A 21343-nucleotide genomic window follows, 5' to 3' on the forward strand; every position below is an offset into this window, starting at 1 on the left:
CCGCAGGCCCATGTCCTCACACACCCAGCGGATGTCGTCCTCCCCGGCCACCAGAATGGACTGGACGGCCCTCGGGCCGGGCCGGGCGCCAGGTAGAATCCACCCGCCTCCGCCGCCCGGCTCCTTCCGGGGCAGGGTGGCCCCCGGGCGGCCGGGCCCGCCGCCCGCAGCGGCCCCTCCCGAGGCGGGGGGCGGGCCTGGGGCCTCCTCCCGGGGCCGCCCCGCCGCTCAGCCTCCTGGTCGGTGCCCAGCCAGACCCAGTTGTGGGGCCGGGGATGCCCCCCGGGGCCGGGGGTTTTTGCGCGGGTAGGAGACAAAGACCACGCCCTGAAGGAAATGAGGATGGCCAGGCAGAAGATGCTGAGCAGGGCGAGGCCCCAGCCCAGGTCCGCACCCCGAGGCCCCACCCCTCCTCCTCCTCCTCCTCCTCCTCCTCCCCGCCCGCCCTCCTCCGCCCTGCCTGCCCAAACTTGCTCCTCAGCCCCTCCCCCTCCCCGCCCCCCGCGCCCTGGCCCCACCGGGCGCGGGAGGCCCCGGGAGCGGAGGCCCCGGGGAAGCCCGCCCGGGGCCTGGGCGGCCCCAGCCAGGCCGTGGCCGAGGGGGGCGGGGCGCGCGCAGGGCCCGGGAGGGCCCACCCGCAGGGCCCTCCCCGCCTCCCCACCCACCAGCCCCCCGGAGTTCCCCGGTCCTGGCGGCCGCCGGGAAGGCCCGCTCGGGGAGACCAAGCCGGTCCCGGGTCAAACAGTCGGCCGGGAGTGGCGGAGGGAGCCAGGAGAAGGCCAGCGCCTGCGGGGCGGGGAGGGGACACAGCGGGACCAGAGACAAGAACAACACAGACGCCCAGAGCCAGACAGTGACAGAAGCAAACAGGGAGAGAGGCCGCGGGGTTAATGGCCTCCTGCCCCCCTCCCCCGTGCTCCACAGGGGGCCCAGGCCAGCCTCCAGCCCCTGAGCCCACAGGGGCCCCCTGCCTCGGCTCCAAGGGCCCAGTCCCTCCCCCGAGCCCACAGGGGCCCCCAGCCCAGCCCCTGAGCTCCACAGGGGCCCAGCCGCCTCCCCGGGCCCACAGGGGCCCAGTCCCCCTCCCCCGAGCTCCACAGGGGGCCCAGGCCAGTCTCCAGCCCCCCCTCCAAGCTCCACAGGGGACCCAGGCCAGCTTCATATACTTGAGTGGGGTCCGGCAGACCCTTCACTACTCCATCGGGGGCCCAGAGCCAGCCTCCAGCTCCCCTGGCCAGGGGCTATGTAGAGCATTTTCCTTTGGGTGGTCACTGAAGGGCCTCCCTCTTCCCTCTCTCCCACCTCCACCCTTCTCTCTGGAGCCCCTGGCCCCGTCTCCCTCTGGGGAGGTTGGCTGCCCATCCACGGACCATCTCCCCCCTGGCCTTCACCTGTTTGGAGCCGGGCGGAGCTGTGTGTGCCCGGCACGTGGCCGTGATCTCCCCAGGGTGGGCGGTGCCCCGGCTCAAGGCCAGCGAGATGCTCATCACCGGCTGTACCCGAAGCTCCAGCACGGACACCTTTTCATCGGTCACGGACAGGGTCTGCTCTCCCAGGATGGAGTCGGACACTGGCGAACGGACCTATGGCAGGAAGTGGAGCTGAAGGGGGATGGGCTCCAAAGCCCCCGCCTCCATCCCCGTCAGCTGCTCCTGTTCCCATCCTCCCTCCCTCCACTCCCTCTCACCTCCAGAGAAGTAACCCCTGGCTCCCGGCCAACCAGGACGCTGCCAGCCTCCAGGGTGGCCACGCGGGGGTCTTGGACACGGGCGTGGGGTCCCACGAGATGAGTCACATCCAGTAGCCAATCGGGGCCCAGGAGATAAGTAAGATGGCGACCTCCATCCTGAGGATGGGCAACGAAAGGGACGAGGAACCGGACGCCAGCACGCTGGTATTGCAGCCGGCAGCTCCGGGCCCGCCGGTCCGCCTCCTCGCCTCCTTCCTCGGGCTCGATGGGGGCGCTACCCAGCCAAGGACAAAGCGGTCAGTGGAGGAGAGCGGCCTGGAACTCCCCGCTCTGACCCACACCACAGGCCGCTCTTTAAGCAGACCATTCTAGGACACTCCCGATCCCATCCCCTGATAGTATCTACTCCACGGCTCTTCACCCACCCTCTGCCCTGTTCCCGGCAGACTGGCCCGGAAGAATCCAGAGCTTCTTAAGCTTAAATGAACATCTGATAACTCCATGTCCCAGAACTGGTTTCTGTTTAAGTGCTAAGCAGCCTGGTTTGTGCCTTTTAAAACGTGGCTCTGAGAAGGGCCCCTCTGCTTCCTCAGACTGCCCAAGGGGTCCAGCATCCCCCACACATAAAAGGTGGAGAGTCCCTGAGGCCGTAGGATCACAGGATCTGGGGCTTTCGAGTTGGAGGGGATCTTATAAATTAGGATCTAGAGGAAAATCCCAAGGGCCAAGGTCACCCTGGGACCTGGTCCTGCTAAGAGGGACGGGGAGAGTCGAGCACGTCCACGAGGAGGCGGCCCTGTTGGGAACGGCTGCAGGGTCGCGGCCAAAAGGGAGCTCGGGCTCCAGCCGAACCAGGGGCAGAGGGACCAGAGTATGGGCATGTCCCCTTGGGGCTCCCAAGAAGGGCTCTCCTGAGGAGCCACAACAGGCTCTGGCCAAGGAGGGAAGGAAGGGCCCTCCCACGCCCACACCCAACACAGAGCTCCAGGCTGGGCCTGGAAATGCCCCGGAGAGACAGGTCCACAGCTCACCCGCTGGCCGTCCCGGGGACCCTCCAGCCTCGGACTTGCTCCAGAGTGGTGTCCGTCATCTCGATCCTCAGCGGCAGCAGCGGGGCCCACACGGTCACCCGCAGGGAGGCTCGGAGCCGGCGCCACCAGAAGTCCACTTGCACGCCCCGGTTCCCCTGGCTCTCCTTGCCTTCCACAAACACCTCGCTACAGGCCTCCGACACCTGGGGGAGGCAGAGCGCTCAGGAGGGCAGCCCGTACCCAGTCCGGCGGGCGTGAGGAAGCGTGGCGAGGGTCCGCTGGGTTAGATCAAGAGACCCGTAGTCTGACCCCAGGCTACAGGAGAGTTAGAGGCGGGGGGGGGGGGGGGGGGGGGAGAACCGGCTCGTCCCTGTGTTCAGAGAGGGTGCGGCGAAAGCACCTTCCTCCGAGCCTGACGGATGGCAAGACCCAAAGGACAGCGCGCTCAAGTGGGAGTTCCACTTACTAGGCGGCTGACCAGGCGAGTCTCTGAGGCTGCCTGCCTCAGTTTCCCCAGAATGGTCTCGGGAAACCTTCCAGCTCTAAATCTAAGATCAGCAGGAAAGCTCCTCAGAGACCATCAGTTACCTTCCAAAGAAGAAATGTGGGTTCTGGGGGGGGGGGAGGGAAGGTGGCCATACAAAGTGGCCGAGACCAGCCTCCACCCAGGCCTCGTGGCCCCCGACGCGTCTCCTCGTCCGCCCTCCGCACCCGGCTTCTTAATCATGTTCCACATGGGCTGACGTTCAGACTAGTTCTCGGAGGCTCATAACAAGGGGCGCAGCCCAAGAAAAGGTGGCCATTCTGCCCAACTGTCTCTGGCTGAAGGTCGCCACTGTCCGCTCTCTACTCCGAGCTCGGGCCTAATCCCCGCTACGGGGAGCACTGGACGTCACACCTGAACTTGCCCTTGCTCAGAGGGTCTGGGTAGGGGGACTATGATGGAAGGATCTGAAGGCCATAGAAGCACATGTGAAAGGTCTCCGGAGCCCATCTGGTCCAACCCCCTCATTCTACAACTGGGAAACTGAGGCCTGAAAAACTTAACTGGTTTCTAGCTGTGTGAGCCAGGCAATTGCCTCATTTAAAAAAAAAAAACCCAAAACACCCCAAAGTTGATTGGTTTGGCCAGGGTCACACCGCCAGCGCCTGGACCCACGCTCCAGCCCAGCTCTCTCCCCGGGTGCCGCGCTCTCCCAGGCCGAGGAATCGGGTGCACAGCCAGGAGGAGGACACCTCTTTTACCACCTGCCCCCCCACTCCCAGCTGGGAGAGAGGTCAGCTTTGTTCTGTTGACCCCAGCGGGCAGCCCCGGGAGCAATGGGAGCCCCAGAGGCCAGGGAGGCGTCCTTGGAGCCATCCAAGGGTGGAAGAGGCGTCTGGGGAGGAGGAGGGCTCCCCACCATGGGAAGGTCCTTCTGGCCATGAGAAGGGGAAAGGAGCCTGGTCTCTGGGTGGGCCTGAGAGCGGGCTGTGGGCAGAAGGGGCAGGGGCGGGAGGGGGGGGGGGGCCGAGGGAGCCGCGAGCCACTCACCTGCAGGACTTGCGTGTTGGCCGACTCGCAGCCCACCTGCTCGGTGACCTCCGCCACAGCTCCCCCCGTCGCGACGGTGACCAGGCGGATGGGCACTCTTTGGGCAATGCCAGTCAGGGGGGAGGTGTTCACCAGCTCCTCGGTCTGCAAGGCAGGGAGGACTTGGGTTACCTGCTGGCAGTGCCAGCTGGCCAAGGTTGCTGTGCCCATCCTCAGTTCCAGGTGACACCCTGATAGGGCTCTGCCCCTGGGGAATGCTAGTTACCTGGCACTCACTGGCACTGGGCCCCGAGCCCTCCTTGAGTCGGAGACCCACAGGCCACAGACAGATGGAAGCTTTACAACCATAGGAGCCCCGAAGGCCTGACACACTCCTAACACCGTCTTGGCAACCCCAGGGGGCCTGGCGCTGAATTCTGCCCCCCGAGCTCTCCCAGAATAACCCCAAGAAATCGCCCCTGCAGATGCCTGGCACCCCTCTTTCTAGCTGCCCCTAAGCCCCGGGATCCCCTGGAGTGTCCCAGTAAGGGTGGAGGCTCTGGCCCAGGGCACCCCGCCCCCGGACTGGTACCTTTGCCATGGGGACGAGGGCCCGCACATCCCGTTCGGACACGAGGATTTCCCACACCATCTTCTCCTTCTTGGCCTCGGGGACCTGGCTCGGGTATTCCAGCTGCCACGTGACCGGACGGGTGGACGACGTGGCTCCTGTACCGTTCTCCACGACAAAGTCCACCCACAGGAACTCGGAGAATCCAGGCAGGCTTCCAGGAGAGGGAGGAGAGTCAAGCCAGAAGAGGAAGGGGGAGCAGGGACCCCCGCGCTTGGAGACCGCCTCGTCCCACCGCCTGTTTCTGTCCCACCACTGCGCCTCCTTCCTCACCCTGGATCCCAGCCCCCACTCTCCCAGCAGCAGCCCCGACGTGGTCACAGCCCTGGCCAGCCAGGGGACACCCAGGGCCGCCGAGCCCGCCTCAGTCTCTCCCTTGAGCCCTGCTCCCAGTGCTCAGTTTTGGGGGAATGATCCCAAACTCCATAGTCGGAAAAAAAGCTTGTGGCCTTGGGCTTCCCATGGCCCAGCCCTCGTCCCCCGCCCAGCTTTCCTGCTCTGGTCCAAGGCACCGACGTCCTCAAACCCCCGGCCTTGGCTGCCACGTTGGCATCCCCCGGACTCCCCCCCCCACTCCCGTGTCTGCTTGGCGCTCACAGTGCGCCATTCCCCCACTCCCCCCGCTGCCATGTTAACGCAGCCCCCAGCTCTCCCCGCTGTCATATTAATGCAGCCCCTGGCTCGCCATTCCCCCACTCCTCCCGGCTGCCAGGTTAACGCAGCCCCCGGCCCGCCATTCCCCGGCTCCCTCTGGGACAGGGGGCCGGCCCTACCTGGTGTCCGGCCCCGGCCCCGTGCGCTGGCAGGTGACCAGCAGAGTGGGATGCTTGGAGCCCTTGAGTTTTTCCAGCTTGGCGGTCCACAGGGCGGGGTGGGCGGGGCGGGCGGCTGTCACCTGCAGCCCCTTCTTCACCTTGATCCTGCAGGGAGCAGGGCAGCCATTGGTCACTTACCTGCAGCCAGGCGTCCTGGAGGGACGGGGGATGGGCAAGCGGGAAGGCAGCCCCAGGGGGCTGATGGGTCAGGGAGGGAGGCAGGAACCTCAGGAGACCGTCCCAAGGGCAAAGTGGGCACAGAACCCAAAGAGCTATGACCACCAGGCCTGGAAGTGGGGGTGCAGGGGGCGGGGAGATGGAGAATCCCAGAAAACCCGAACCAGGGAGGCCTCAGACAGAATGTAAGAGCCCCCAGAAATGGCCGTCCAGTGTCCCCCAGCCAGTGCCTTCTGCCCGGTCGCCGCCAGCTGGCCCCTGGGATGGGGAAGGCTGGCCCGAAGGAGGGGGCGGGGGCCCCGACGACTCACCAGAGCGTTAAGGAGCCATCGGTGAAGTTGTTCCTCAGAAGGATGGTGGCGTTGAAGGGCTGCCCGGCCCTGACGGCGGCATCAGACACTCGAAGGCGCACGGCGGCGTCCAGGGGCACCTCTTGCTGGCGAGGGGGCTCTGCCTGCTGGATCTCTACCCAGCCCACGGGCAGGGGCTGGGCTGGAGGGGTCCCCTCCCCCGCCGGGGCGCACTGCCCGGGCTCCTCGGCCGCCGGCTCCAAAGTATAGGCCAGTTCGGCTTTGGTGGTGGCTGTGCTCGAGAACCAGCGCCGCGGGAACTCCATCTCCACCACACACGCCCCCAGGGATGGCTGTGGGAATGGAGAGGAGCCCGAGCTCTGTGCCCGATCCCGCCAGAGCCCCAGGCTCTGCATCCCATGGGAGCCCAGAACTGGATCCCACTGGAACCCCAGGCTCTGCATCCCACCAGAGCCTGGAGCTCCCCCAGGTTCCCCCCTGAGCCTCTTATCTGTCAGGGACCCCCAGCTCCGCTGCATGAGGGGCCTGATCCCTTTCCCATCACCCCTGTCCATTTGTCCTTCCCAGCCCCAGAAGGACCTTCCCCCCCACTCCGCTTCTGCCATCCCTGGAGACCCCCCCCAGGCATCCTACTCACTTGGAAGCGGCAAGCCCGGTGTATGGTGCCCAGGGGGTGGATGGCATGAAGCCGGGCACAGGGCAGATTTCGGGGGCTGGGCTGCCAGTCCTGCCCTTTGAGGTAGAAGAGGACCCGGGCATGGGGCTCCACAGGGGTGAGGACAGTCTCCACCGACACAGCCCGAACGTCCCAAGCGGCCAGCGGAGCCCTGGGCTCTGTGGCCCAGGCTGGCACGGCCTGTAGGGGCAGAGAAGAGGCTGAGTGGGGCAGGGGAGGGGAGGAAGCCAGGCACTGGAACAGCAGGGGCACAGCGGGGGAGGGGAGGAAGCCAGGCACTGGAACAGCAGGGGCACAGGGGGCTAGGGGGTCCTTGAGAAGCATCGGCCCAGATGTCATGCTTCCACCCAGCAGAAACCTGGTGCCCGGACACCGGGGACCCACCCAAATCTGGGGAGGGCCTCCCAGCTCAGCCCCTCTCTGTGCCCACTTCTCCTGCTACACGGGGAGGGCACGGAGCTGGCCCTGCACGACCCCGGGGGCAGCCTCCTCACCTGCTGGGCGCTGAAGGGTGGGTAGGATGCCCGGACCAGGGGCTGGGCCCCAGGCCGAGGGTGCAGGAGCAGGAAGCTCTCGGAACGGGAGCCCAGGGAGGAGTTGGCGGGAGGGTAGCGCCCGATCTGCTGGAGGCGGAAGTGCTCCGGGGCATCCAAGAGCTCCAGAGTGGCCGGCAGGTAGACAGGGTCAGGGGGCTCGGTGTCCCCACTCCCTAAAAGAGGGGCGAGAGCCGGGGGTGGGGGGCTGAGGAAGCCAGTGGGAGCCAAGGCCCCTCACACAGAGTCAGAGGCCTGCCACCTGTGACTCTTGCCAGTGGCTGCTGGGGACAGGGAGCTCACTACTGGGCAGCCCACTCAGAGCGGGCAGTGGGAGCCCCCGGGCCACGCTTCCTCTCCCCCCTCGGTCTCTCCCTTCCCACCCCTGCTGCGCTTCTTCTGGCTGAGCTGGGAAGGCTCCGGGGGTCCCGGGGGGCCCTTCTCTTCGGGAGGATCAGTGATTGTCATCCCTGCACAAGCTGGGAGTCGGGGGGACCTTCTCTCTCAAGGCCGGGCCCCCTGCCCTTGCAGAAGGTGGGTGGTCAAGAAAACAGGGTCGAGAGATCGGATTCTACTTCTGGCCGGAAAAGAGACATGTCAGTGTATCTGAGGGTCTTAGTGGACCACCGACTGAGATGCCTTTCCTCCCCCCCCAGGAGCACCCACCCCCCCCCCCCCCGGGAAGATGTAGTTTAAGGCGGCTTTGAGAGCCCAGGACTGGGGGCTGCCCTCGTCCGCCTGGTCAGGCCTGATGGGAGTGCGCTGGAGAACCCAGGGCAGTCGGGAGGCCAGTGGCTTTGAGCCCTGGCCATATTATACCAAGAAAGAGGGCTGGGGGAGGAGGTGGGAGGGGGAAGACAAGAGCTGTCTTCAAGCGTCTGAGGGCTTGCGTGGGAAAGGGGCTCGCTTTATTCCATTTGTGCAGAAGCTGTCCGGAGGAACGATGGCTGAAGTGACAAAGGGGGAAACTGAGGAAAAGCTTCCTAAGGATGCAAAGCAGTGGGCGGCGCCTCGGGCTGGGAGACTTCAAGCCAAGGCTGGCCGCCTCCCCGCCCCCGGGGATCCCAGCTCTGAGGCAGGTTGGATCAGGCCGCTGCGGGGGCGGCTTTCTGAGCCTTGACTTTCCCATCTGTAAAGGGGGCTAATAACCCCCGCCGTCCCTAGCTCTGGGGCACACAGCGTTCTCACAGGCTGGCCAGGCGGCAGGTCCGAGGGAGGGGCCCCCCAAGGGGAAGGGGGACCGCGTCTGGGGGTCAGGGCGGTTCTCCGGCCAGGTCCTGCAGCCGCCCGGGAGACAGGCGGCCCCGCGCCCTTCGCCCTTCCCCCACTCCCCCGGGGCCATTCTGCTTCCCGTCTGCCCCAGAGCTGGATCCCGCGGGAAGTGCCCGGGGCGGCCTCGGCTCTGGCCTCCCGCTCCCTGCCCCACCCCACAGCCTGGGCCCGCAGGGAGGGAGGGGCTTCCCCGAGTGACCGGCAGCCTCAGGCCCCAAACTGCTTCATCCTGTTTGTCCAACAGGTGGGGGAGGCGTCCGCCCGGGGCCGTGTCACCCCCTCCCCTTCCTTAGGAAGGGCCGGGGACCCCCAGGGAGAGCGCGGGAGCCCCAGGGAGAGCGCGGGAGCCCCAGGGAGAGCGCGGGACCCCCAGGGAGAGCGCGGGAGCCCCAGGGAGAGCGCGGGACCCCCAGGGAGAGCGCGGGACCCCCAGGGAGAACGCGGGACCCCCAGAGAGAGCGCGGGAGCCCCAGGGAGAGCGCGGGAGCCCCAGGGAGAGCGCGGGAGCCCCAGGGAGAGCGCGGGCCCTCCCGGCAGCAGAAGATGTGCGCCCGGCTACTGCAGGTAGGAAAGTTGGGTCCAGAAACGCGGGGAGGCTCCCTCGGCAGAGGGGGAAGGAGGGGGACACCCAGGAGCCCGGCCTGGGGAGGAGCTGGGAAAGAAGGCGCCCCGGCAAGCTGGGCATCTGGGGAAAGAGGGGTGGGACCCCCGGGGGGGGGGAGAAAGAGGGGTGGGACCCCCGGGGGGGGGAGGTAAGTCCCGGGAGGGCAGAGGTGTGTGGGGGGAGAAAGAAGGGAAGGAGCCCCGGAGGCCACAGGTATGAAGGGGAAGGAAGGCGGGAGCCCCGGAGGGCAGAGAGGTCTGGGGGAGAGCATGGTCACAGGCCCCGGACACCGGAGGTCCCGGGAAGAACGAAGCTGCCCCAGCCTCGGGGATCCCGGGGTCTCTCGGGGGCGCGGTCGGGGATCCCGGCCGCGGATGCGGAGCGGGGTGAGCGGGGCTCCCCGGCCTCGCAGCCGAGCCCCCCGGGGCCTCCCGCCCCCGCAGCCCCCGCAGCACGCGGCAGCCGCCGAGGGCTCCCCCGTTCCGCCCCAGGGGCCCCCTCACCTCGCACGGTCTTCAACGCGAGCAGGGCCACCCAGAGGCAGGCGAGCGCGGGCCGCGCGGGGCCCCGCAGAGGAGCGCTTCGCGGGCGGCCGGCGCCCATGCTCCCGGCGCAGGCTTCAGGGGGCGCCGCTCCGGCCGCCAGCCCGGCCCCGCAGCCCCGGGGCCGCCGCCGCTCAGAGCCGAGCAGACAATGGAGCCGGAGCGGGCGGGCGGCGGGGGAGGGACCCGGCCGGGGACGCCCCGCCCCCGACCCGCAGGGTCTTAGCGCCCCGCGCCGCCGCCCCCGACGCCGGCTCCGGGTCCCGGCTCCTCCCGGCCCCGGCCCCCGCCCCTCGGGGCCCCTCCTCCGGGAGGGGAAACTGACCCTGGCGGAGGGTGGGAAAGGGGAGGAAACCGACGCGGGAGAGCAGAGGGAGGGGCCGGGGGGCGGGCTCGGGACCTGGGCGCAGACCCGGGGGTGCCTCGGGATCGTGGGAGAGAGATGGGGGGGGGGGGGAGGAGGCTTGCTGTCCTGGGGGTGTGAGCGTGTGTGCGGGCAGGGGAACGCGGGCCTGGGGCTTGTACAAAGGTGTCTGCGAGCCTAGGGGAGAGCGTGGGAGGGAGGGCTGCCCCGGGCCGGGGGCGCGCGCGTGTACATATGGGGGGGGCACTAACGTGCGTGCAAGAGCATAGGGGAGAACGGGAGGCAGGTTTGGGCCGGAGCGTGTGCGCGGGCGGCCAACCTCTGGAGGTGAGCCCTCAGGTGGGGCGTGCGCGCCCGCGTGTGTGCTAGGAGAGCGGGGGCGTGTACGGTACACCTGTGCGTGCCAGAGCGCAGGGGAGAGCGCGGGAAAGCCAGTCCCGGGCAGGATGTGTGCGCGTGCACGTGCAGCCAGCTTCTGGAGGTGAGCCCTCAGGCGGGGCGTGCGCGGTGCGCCCCCGTGTGTACGGGCACTTGTGGGAAGTGGGGGGAGGCTTGTCCCAGGTAGGCGCGTGTGCGCAGTTCTGGGAGGTAGGGGCGGAGAAAGGCTTGTCCCAGGCAGGCATGTGGGTCTGTTTACCCTGGGGGGCGGGGGGAGCCGGGGGTAGAGGGGACGCCAGGCCCGCCTGCCCTCCCTCTCGCCGCTGAATCTTCAATCTTTCTCTGCCCCAGCCCAGGAGCCCGCTTTGGTATCGCGCAGGCGCAGCTGCGAGATGGGAGGGGCGGGGGGGCGGGGGAAGGCCGTGGCGGGAGCCTTGTTCGCGGCCCCGGGCTGCAGCCATCCCAGCCCCGCGCCGTTCCTCCAGCTCCCCCTGGTGGCGGCGACTGGAACTACGTGGGGTTTCCGCCCCGCCTATGGGGGACAATGTTGGGAAATCAGCAGCCACACGAGAGACTTGGATTACATGTGTTTTATGGAACGAGATAAAATAGCGTGCGTTTCTTAATTTAAAACCCAATGAGCTCAGCTTCGATAAAACCTTCCCTGGCAGCTGCTTCCTCCTCGGTCGGGGCCCTCTGCTTCGGGCCGGAGCCCCCCCAGGTTCCGGGCAGAGGCTGCGCCGCCCCCCTGCCCGCGCTCTCCCAGAGAAGTCGGTGGTGTCCGAGCCTGGGGGGCAGCCGGCTCCGGGGGGCCACCTGATTGGCCGGCCGGGCAGTGACGCTGGCGTGGGGCTGGCTCGGGCCGCCCTCCTGAAGGAGGAGTTGGGGGCCGGAGCAGGGGAGGCTGCGGGGCTCCCTCGCTCGCTCACGGGGCTCTTTGGCTGTCGGTGTCGGGTTCTAGGAGGCCGCTCCTGTTCCGGCTCCAGGACACCGAGTACGTTCCTACCTACAGCAGGCGAGAAGCAGGCACCGCTGGCTTAAGTGAAGGCACTTGGCACAGATTTGACACTGGCGGCCCTAAGACCTGGGGTGGGGGGGCTTCGGGCCCCCCGGGGACCACTCGTGTCTCCTTCCCACCGAGGGCGGTGCACAGGACACGTGCCCCAGAGCAGGGGGAGGGGGGGCCGGGAGTGGGAAGCGGAGGGGGAGGGGCACTGAGAGGGGCGGCCGCCGCCCCGAGGTCCGTCCCTGCCCGCCCGAGGTCTCGGTCAAGGCCACAGCAGAGTGTGCTTGGGGGTAGCAACAGGAGCCGGAGGAGGCCGGGCCCTCCCGGCGGAGCTGGCCGGGCGCCAGGGGGGCGGCGGGAGCCGATCCAGCAGAGAGCCGCAGGGACGGGCGGGCCTCCCGGGGCTCCTGGGCTCCGGCCCGGCGCCTACTCCTCGGCGCCCCGGGTGGCCTTGGCGGCCCGGCGCTGCCTCCAGCGCAGCTCCTCCACCTGCCTCTCCAGGCCGCGCACTTTGGCCTCCAGCTGCGCTCCCGAGGCGCGGCTGCCGCTCAGCCGGCTCAGCAGGGCGTAGAGCGTCAGCAGCCCCAGCAGCATCAGCGCCCGGATGGAGGGGTCCGGCCCGGACCTGACCACGGCCACGAAGCCCACGAGGAAGAGGACCAGCTTCAGGCCCCACAGGATCCGGCCCAGCAGGGCCAGCAGCAGGCCCAGGAGCAGGGCCAGCACCCAGTAGGCCACGAGGGCCCCCGCTCCCCAGAGGAGGAAGGTCTGCACTTGGCCCGGGCTCAGCTTCAAGCCTTGTGTGAGGTGCTCACCTGTGAGAGGGACAGGGGGCATTAGCAGGACCCGCGGAGAGGCCGGGGACCCTCAAGGACTCAAGGGGCCAGAGGATCTCCCCCGCCCCCGAGAGGAAGGGGCTGATCCTTGGAAGGAGGGACGCCCAGAACCCTCCGCCAGGACAGCCAGAAGCTGGACAAGTGCTCAGGCCTCGAGCTGTCCGGGGCCCACGGCCGGTGCCCACCGCCCGCCACCCGTGTCCCTCCTTACCATGCAGCCCCATGGCGCTCAGCAGCTGCGCAGAGATCCCGGAGAGAGCGAAGCAAGCCACGGAGAGGGCAGAAGAGACGGCCCACAGCACTTGGGACAAGGTCTAGGAGAGAGCAGGGCAGCTGGGTGACTCGGGGCAGGGGCACCCAAGAGAAGCCCACCCGTCTCCTGCAGCAGGGAGGGTCCCCAAAGGTCCTGGCAGAAGGGCCAGGGATGGGCCAGGAAGGACATCTTGGTTTTCAAGAGCCCCTAACTGAAATGTAGCCTTTCATCCTTCAGTGATCAACATGGGCTCCAAAGCATGGTGACATCAGGCCTCCCAGGCAGACTGGCTGGGGGGACACACCCCAGGGAGGTCAAGGACCCCTGCTCTGGGTGGGGGGTGCGAGGGGAAGCCACAAGCCTGAGATTCTGGACAGCTGGGCCGATGGGCTCCGGGAGCCCCAGCAGAAGCCCTCCCTTCGGTCTGCCCGCACTCTGGCCAAGGTCATCATGGGCCTGCTCTCTCCCCATTAAGGGAGGCTCAGGGAGTCACCTCGGTTAAAAGCTCCGAATGTGGAGCGGCTCAAGGAGCAGGCCTTCTGTCAGCCCTTCCCCCACTAAATGGTGTTCTCAGCCAGGGCTGAATCCCCAGATCTCCCTCTTCTCTACCAAGGGAAGAGTCGGGGTCACAATAGGTCAAAGTGGCTTGGCCGATATTTGGGCCCTTTCCCCACCTTTTTCCCTGAGAGAAGGGAAGGAACCGGGGAAGGAGGAAGTGGAGACTACCCTTGAGATCAGGGACCACAGAGCAGCAGGGTGGGGTCCCCCCAGTCCCCCTTCCAGGCACACGCTGACCCGGTTCCCCCAAATCTTCCCTAAGTGCCCAAGAGGATACGGTCGCCCGCAGCCAGCCGCCTCCGCTCGCCCAGCGGGAAGCCTCCTCACCTCGGCCACCACGTGCATGACCTCGGGCCCAATCCAGGCGTCCATGGTCTCCCGAATGGCCCACCCTGTCTGGGACAGGAAGTCAGTCGGGGGGTGGTCCTTCTGCTGTTTTCTTGACTGGAAGTCTTGCTGGGAATTTGCCACGTGCAGGACGAGGAGGAGGGCCACAAAGGCCGCCAGGAGGGCCTTGGGCACAGCTCGCCCCATCAGGAATCTGCTGCCCAATCTCAGCATGGTTCTGCCTGCCAGTGGGAAGGGGGAAAGGCATCGCTGTAGACTTGGAGCCCCGGGGACCCCGGAGACCTCCTCCCGGGAATGGTCAGCCAGGCTGGCCCACAGCCCAAACCCCGATTCTGGAAGACGACCCAATGCTGGCTGGGAAGGATTCAAGATGGAGACTGCAGGGCCACACGGAGCCAGCATTAGCCCTGGCTGACAACCAAGGCTCCCTGGACAGTGCCCAGTGCTGAATTCTGGTGGGGGGGGGGGGACACAAAGGTGGGAGGTGGGCCAGCCCACAGGGGGCTTAGAAGCCAGCACACGGCTGCCTCAACCTGGCGTTTTCGAGGGCCTCCCGAGAAGGAAGTGTCAAGGAGGCCCAAAGGAGACCAGGGGGAGGAGAGGAGGCCCAAAGGAGACCGGGGGGGAGGGGAGGCGGCCCAAAAGAGACCGGGGGGAGGGGAGGCGGCCCAAAGGAGACCAGGGGGAGGAGGCCCAGGAACAAGAGCGGACTGATAGACACCGGCTTGCCCTGGTGTTAGTGTCTGGCCATCACAATCCGGCCAGACTCTGGGCTTTTCTGGGTTCGCCCTTTCTGTCTCCAGCTCATTTCACAGATGCGGCCAAGAGGTCACAGCTAGTGATGGAGGCAGGATCCAAAAGCCCCTGGGAGACTGGGCTAGCAAGAAGAAGAGTGGCTGGGAGGGGAGAAAAGGCCAGGAGCACGAGGGCCTCTCAGAGAGCTGTGCCGGATGGCACCAGGCGGGGGCGTTTCTTACTGAGGGTCCTACCACCAGTGTGGGTGACACAGCCAGGGAACAACACTGGGACAGAGAGGGGATGGGGGGGGGAGGTGGCTCCCGGCTGTCGGGCCCAGGTGAGCCGCCTGCCTCCCATGGAATTCCATTCATCATCGGGGGCCCGAGGGCCGGACTCAGTGACCTCCGAGGCCGCCAGGAGCCGGCCATTATCAGCCTGCACGATCCTCTGATTCTCCAGCTCACGTGGGCTTCCCTCATACCCGGGGGCAGGTGCTGTGGTTTATTTTACAGATGAGGAAACTGAGACTGAGGGAAATGACCAAATGACCTGACCGGAGATTTGCCACAAATGGCAAAAGGCAGGACTTGCCGCCCGACCTTTCAGGTCCAACCCTCTCTCATTCTGCCCCACTGCCTTCTTAGCTCATGGGCCTCAAAGGGCGGGCTCTCACACCCCCAGTGGATGAAAAGGGACTGCAAAGGGAAGGCAGAAAGCACAGAGTAGTGAGCTCCCCAGCGGCCAGAGTATTCGAGAGCAGAAAGTGGCAGCCGGGCTAATTCACTTCACAAGCACAAAGGAAGGGAAGCTCTGGGAGGGGGCCGTGCCAGCTCCGGGAGGGCGGCCGGCCAGCCCTCTTCTTCCTCTTTTCCTCCCCTCCCGGGGCACAGAGGGAGGAAGCGGGAAGGGGAACCTGGAGGCTTCAGGGCGGTTCCATGATTCACCTGCTAGCAGATGGCAGGCCAGCCAAGTTTGCTAGTTACCATGGCACCCAAACAATGAGCTGGAAATCTCAGCCTGGGAGCCGCCGAGGGGCCAGACCCCGTTTCCCAGCTCTCCCGGCTCTGAAGGAAGAGGATCCGAGGTGGGCCAGCAGCTGCTCTTCCCTGTCCTGCTGCAGACAGGGAAATGGGCCGGGGACAGCTGCCGAGGAGGCAGCCTGAGGAGGGAGGCTGCCCCAAGCGAGCCTTCGCCGGGGACAGACGGCCAGCGGCTGCCAAGGCCGAGAGGAGGCGAGCCAAAGGCGGAGGCAGCTGGGTCGCAGCCAAGTCAGGAACTTGCCGGGGAGCGCTGCCAAGTGCGAGTTAAGATTTGCTATCAGACACCCCCCCCCCCGCCAAGAATGAGGGGACACATCGCCGCCTCCACCTGAGAAGGTCAGCGGCGGCGATCGCCTCGCTCGGCCGGCTGGCTCAGCCTCCGCTCCAGCTGTGGGCACAGGGAGGAGATGCCCGCGGAGCCCCCTCACACCGAGTCCTTAACTGCCCTCCTTCCGCTGCACTGTCTGACCATTAGCTTGCACTGCTTGGCACCCAGGGTGCAGGGGGAACCCAACGGGGCTAAGATGAACTGCGAATGAGAACCCCTGGGGAGGGACCAGAGAGATCACTGGGTCTCTTTTATGAGCTGGGACCTGAGGCTGAGAAATGGCAGAGCGGGGGAGCACCGGGGTTCCAGCCTCTCCTCTGGCCACCGGAGCTGGGGGCCAGCTCTGCTGGCAGATGGCGGCTGCCTGGGTCTTTTTCTCTATTAGGTCCTGACACTAAGGAAGTCACAGGAACAGAGTCCATGGGACCCATTTTACAGATAAGAAAACTAAGATTCAGAGACAAAGGGACTTGTCCAAATAAGGCAGGTTTTTCTTATCTGGCCTGTGGGTCAAAGGTTCACCCAGGAGTGGGAAGGCCGGCAGGAGGGGGCTTTGGGGGAATGGGCTGACATCCCGACCAAGGGGATCAGGTTTTAAAGAAGCTTGAGGCATTAGGCAACACAGCCAGCTCGAAACAATAGAGGCCAGCCCAGATAGACTGGGGTGACAGCCAAGCCTTGGAAGGCCCAAAGCCGGGGCTCCCAGTTCCTGGTTTTGTGTCGGGCTGGCGAGGAGACAACGCCTCTGTTTGGGAAGGTGGTTCCACCAGTCCCAGCCAGGGGCCTCCGTGGCCAGCGGCTCCGCAGCAGGGGGAAGGCTCTCGCTTCTTCAGGCAGGGGAGAGCAGGGTGGGGCTGCCCGGCTCCCGCTGGTGCCCCCAGTTCCTTCCTCCTTTCGGGGCATCTTCGCATTCTGAGTCACTCTCTGCATCGTGGTTAAGGCCACTGACTTGCAGCCCCAGAGGCTCAGGGGAGATGCTCGGGCCAGGAAGGGGGCCAGATAAGAGGTTGGAGGCTGGAGCTGCAGGGGTGAGGATGAAAGGGGGGCCAGAGGAACGAGCTGATAAGAGGCTGGGGACTGGACCTGCAGGGGTGAGGACGAAGGGAGCCAGAGGCACTGGGGTGAAAGGGAAGGAGAGCCCACACACTGGGTACTTAAGAAACGCTGGCTGAATGGAACTGAATCCAAAGGCTACAACTGAACGGGCTGCAAAGCCATCATTGGGGGCAGTAGAGCGGGAGGACTCATCCAGCCTCAGACACTCACTAGCTGTGTGACCCTGGGCAAGTCACTTAAGTGACACACAAGTCTGCCTCAGTTTCCTCATCTGTAAAATGAGCTGCAGAAGAAAATGGCCAACCCCTCCAGGGTCTCTGCAAAGAAGTCACAACAAGCTGGACCGACAGGAAAAAAACCGCCTGAGCAATAAATAGCCCCGGCTCGGAGCCTCAGCACTCTGGGGCGGAGGATGGGTCTGAGCTCCAGCAGCAGAATTCCAATCCCATTCCTGCAGGTCCCACCTGCCCGCTGCGCTACGGGGAGGGAGGGGTCGCGAACGCCCAGATGTCAGGGGCGTGGCTCCGTCTGCCCTTGGGCTTCCAGGCTCCTCCCCAAAGGGCCGGAGGTCCCCGGGCATGGGGGCGTGGCTCTAGCTACCCGCGGGTTCCCGGGGTCCCCGCCCTCCCGCTGCCCCTTCCCAGGGGGCCGGGGCTTTTAGCCGTCGGGGGCGCAGTTCTGGCCACTCGCGGGCCCCGGGGTGCACGCCCTGCCCCCCCACCCTGTCCGACACAGGCCTTGGCAGCCCGGGCCAGACAGCAGCTGTCGCGGGGGCAGCTCCCCCGAGCCCGGGCAGCCACCGGAGCTATATTCGCCCGCGGGGCGCGCTGCCAGAGCGGGCTGGGCGGCGCCTCCGGCGGGGCAGGCTGCGCAGGCGGGGGGGGGGGGGGGGCCGGCGGGCGTGAGGACCCCCGCAGGGGCGCCTCCGGAACGTTCCCGGTTTCGGGGATCGCCGAGCCCCGCGCCTCCCGTCCCCCTCCCCCCGCGCCCTCGCCCACTTCCTTGTGGCCCCCAGGAGCGGTCCACGGGGGCGCCCGGGTCGCCTAGCAACGCCACCCCCAGTTGCCTAGCAACGGGGCCCCGTCTCGAGCCCTTCCCGATCTTCTGACTCGCTCGGGCTAGACTTCCCCAGACCCCGCGGCGCCTCGCTCCGCATACGCGAGCCCGCCCCGCCGCGGTAACCAGGCGTCTCGTCCCTCCGGCCCGAGACGGCCCTCCCCGCCTCAGTTCGGACTCACGGGCTCAGGCGAGGTCGGCCCTTCACGTGGGAATCCGCTATAACCGCGCCGTGGCCGGCTCAGCCGCCTCAACTTGGGAGTCTCAGTGACGATTTGCGCCTGCGCAATGCGGGAGGCCAGGGAAAGCCGCCCGCCCCGGAGAGAAGTCTGCGCATGCGCCCTGACTCAAGCAGTCCCCCACACACGTCAATTGCTCTTCCCTGCGATCGCATTCCCCAGCCCCAGATCCTGCAACTAGGCGCATGCGTTATGACCCGTTACCAAAAAAAAAAAAAAAAAAAAATTCGGGAGGGCTTGGAGTCCCTCCCTCTCCCCGCCTCGCCTCCCCGGTAATTCCCTTCGGAGGGACTGTCAGTCCCGCTCCAAGACGCGCATCCCTTCCAATCGGATCGCTTTGTCCGGTGGCGCCCCGCCGCGCCCCCCGCGTTTGCCAGTCTGCGATTTTGCCCTCGAGAAGCAGCGAGAACGGCGCAGTCGGGCCCGAGCCTGGGTCCCAGCCTCCTCGCAGCACGCAGGCACGGACCGCCCCCCGCCGCCGCCACCGCCGCCGTCGGGGGCCCGCGGCCCGGGGGTCCTCCCTGGAGGTTGGGTGGGCGGCCCCTGCCCCGGCGGCGCCGCCCGTCGCTACCGTGTCCCTGCTTAAGGCCGGCGCTCGCCCCCGGCCCGGACATGTCTAAGCGCCCGGGCTCCAAGCTGCCCGGGGGGGGCGGCGGCGGCGCCGGCAAGCGGAAAGCCCTGAGCATCAAGGAGAAGCTGGACATCATCAAGCGCTTTGAAGGCAACGAGAGGACGTGCGACATCTCCCGCGCCACGGGCCTCAAGGAGTCGACGCTGCGCACCATCCGCGACAACGCGGTCAAGATCAAGGAGACGTCCCGGACGGGCACCGGCGCCAGCGCGGCCAAGTCCATCCGGGGGCGGCCCAGGGAGATCGAGGAGATGGAGAGGCTGCTGAGCCTGTGGATGGAGGGCAAGCGGTCGGGCACCACGTTCCTGACCGCCAAGGGCAAGGCCCTGTCCATTTACGCCGACCTGAAGCGCAAGTCGTCCAACCCCGGCGAGGTGGCGCCGTTCCGGGCGAGCTGCGGCTGGTTCAGCGGCTTCAAGCACCGCTACAACTTCCAGAGCCTGCAGCTGCTGGGCGAGGCGGCCAGCGCGCAGCTCAAGGCGGCCAAGGAGCTGCCGGCGCTCATCCAGAAGCTGGTCAAGGAGGAGGGCTACACGCTCGACCAGATCTTCAACTTCGACGAGACGGGCCTCTACTACAAGCGCATGCCGCGGCGCACCTACATCTCCAGGGCCGAGAAGCACGGGCCCGGGCCCAAGGCGGCCAAGGACCGCGTGACCGTCCTGCTGGGCGCCAACGCCAGCGGGGACCTGAAGCTCAAGCCCGTCGTGGTGTACCGCTCGGCCAACCCCCAGGCCCTGAGGGGCGTCGTCAGGGCCAGCCTCGGCGTCCACTACCGCTACAGCAAGAAGGGCTGGATGACGGCCCAAGTCTGCATCGACATTTTTGCCGAATTCTTCCCCGTTCTAGAGGATTATTGCAAGAGAAAGAACTTGGCTTTTAAGATTCTTATAATTATCGATAACGCACCGAGCCATCCCCTGACCATCGCAGAACTCAATCCCAATGTCAAATTCATCTTTCTGCCCCCCGAAACCACCTCCCTGATCCAGCCCCTCGGTCAAGGGGTGATAGCCCTGTTCAAGGCTTACTACCTGAGGCGAACATTTAAGATGCTGCTCGCAGCCACCGGAGGGGAGAATGCGGAGACCGTTATCGAGTTCTGGAAGCGATTTAACATCAAAATGGCCATCGACATCATCGTTGAAGCCTGGAACGATGTCACCAGAGAGTGTCTGCACCGTGTGTGGAAGAAGATGCTCCCCGACTTGATTCACGAATTTAAAGGATTCGAACCTTCGGAGCAATTAAAAAAAATCAAGGCAAGCTGCGTGGATCTGGCGAAACAAGTTGGATTTGAGGGGGTCAAGAAGAAAGACGTGGACGAGCTTCTGGAGGCGCCCCCCGATCGCCTGTCCTCTGAGGACATGCGACAGCTGGCTGCCGAAGGCCAGGTTGAGGCAGAGGACGAGGAAGAGGAAGACAGCCCGAAGGCCGCTCCCAGGCAGCTGGACACGGTCCAGCTGTCGGACGTTTTAGGGGTGATAGAAAAGCAGCTGCAGTGGCTGGAGGACAACGACTACAACGCTGAACGCAGCAGAATAGTGGCTCGTGGCGTCCGGACCAATCTGGAACCCTACCGGCGCCTTCAGTACGAGAGGAGGAGGCTGGCGAAGCAGCAGAAATCCTATGTGTATCTTAAGAGACGAGAAGTCAATGGCCCGAGCACATCTGGGGGTGCAGCTTCTCGCCTGGCTTTGGACACCCCTCGATCGGTCATTCCACAGTAGCTGGCAGGCCCTTTGGATGGAACCCACTTCAGCCAGCAAACTTCAGGTCTCTTTCAAGGTGAAGTGCCATTTAACATGTATAAAACTGTGCCACCCTTTTAAAAATTGTGTCTATTTTTTGTAATGTGTTCTCTACAAAGTTTTTGAGTGTGGTACCCTAACTTCCTTTCTCCCATAGGTCCCGTGGCTTTTATGGCTGGATTTTGCATAGGGGGAAGGGGGTGGTTTTTAGGAACATGTAGATCCAATTATTGCATAATTATGCAATGGCAAATGGCTGTGTTTTATAAAAAGGTGTCTCTGTGAAGGCCCCCGAATTGGGGGTGGGGGCACAGAGATAAAACAGACAATGGACCAATCAGTTGGCATTTATGGAGTACTTAGTAGGAGCCAGCCAGCCAGAGAAAAACAGCGTTGCCCCTGTCCTCCAGGAGCTTACAGTCTTAAAAAATAAAAATAAAAATAAAAATAACTGCTTGGTGCTCCTTGTCTTTACACTTTCCAACATCCACTTCAAAATAGACCTCGAAGTATAGCCGATCCTCGCTCTGAGGTTCTTTCCCTACAGAGCCATATTCCACAGCCACAGAATGGTCTCTCTGTGGAGAGAAGGGAGGTGTCTTTCCTTATCTGCTTTATTCCCAGGTGCAGGGCCAGTTTTAATACTTTCTTCCAGAGACATTATAGCTAACGTTACTGCGACATGCAGAAGCGATGGAATCTTGGAGTGACAGTTTGTCATTGGATGAGGAGACAGAGTTTAAATGTGATTCTGGAGTTACTGGATCCGGTGATGGCTGAAGCCAGGGCCGGGAGAAAAGGAGTAAGGTCTTATTTCTTATGAGAACCGAGGGGAAAAGTGGAGGGATTTTGAGGGACAGGAGTCTGAGTTTTAGTGACTTTTAAGAAATAAAATTTAATTTTAAAAAATTGCATCTTCCAAGGAAATCTGTTTCCTTAAAATCAACAAGCATTTATTAGGTATTT

General features: G+C 65.2%; 3 protein-coding genes across 3 annotated transcripts; 1 reads left to right on the plus strand and 2 right to left on the minus strand.

Moving 5' to 3' along the window:
* Positions 1-228: 228 nt before the first annotated feature.
* Positions 229-10006, minus strand: TMEM132A (transmembrane protein 132A). Its single transcript, XM_031943659.1, has 12 exons — positions 9757-10006; positions 7339-7553; positions 6806-7024; positions 6169-6500; positions 5639-5785; positions 4827-5019; positions 4256-4399; positions 2722-2924; positions 1688-1964; positions 1392-1583; positions 670-786; positions 229-327 (listed from the first exon to the last, which is right to left on the minus strand). The coding sequence occupies exons 1-12, from the start codon at positions 9854-9856 to the stop codon at positions 229-231; spliced, it is 2238 nt and encodes a 745-aa protein (XP_031799519.1). The 5' UTR covers positions 9857-10006.
* A 1106-nt stretch (positions 10007-11112) lies between these two features.
* Positions 11113-18065, minus strand: TMEM109 (transmembrane protein 109). Its single transcript, XM_031944280.1, has 4 exons — positions 17939-18065; positions 13518-13759; positions 12591-12693; positions 11113-12358 (listed from the first exon to the last, which is right to left on the minus strand). The coding sequence occupies exons 2-4, from the start codon at positions 13749-13751 to the stop codon at positions 11970-11972; spliced, it is 726 nt and encodes a 241-aa protein (XP_031800140.1). The 5' UTR covers positions 13752-13759; positions 17939-18065; the 3' UTR covers positions 11113-11969.
* A 542-nt stretch (positions 18066-18607) lies between these two features.
* On the plus strand, positions 18608-20356 carry LOC100930816 (tigger transposable element-derived protein 1-like). The gene has a single exon (XM_003774027.1). It carries the CDS (start codon positions 18608-18610, stop codon positions 20354-20356), a length of 1749 nt encoding a protein of 582 aa, XP_003774075.1.
* The last annotated feature ends 987 nt before the right edge of the window (positions 20357-21343 follow it).

This window comes from Sarcophilus harrisii, chromosome 6, assembly GCF_902635505.1.
Source record: "Sarcophilus harrisii chromosome 6, mSarHar1.11, whole genome shotgun sequence".
Taxonomy (NCBI): domain Eukaryota; kingdom Metazoa; phylum Chordata; class Mammalia; order Dasyuromorphia; family Dasyuridae; genus Sarcophilus; species Sarcophilus harrisii.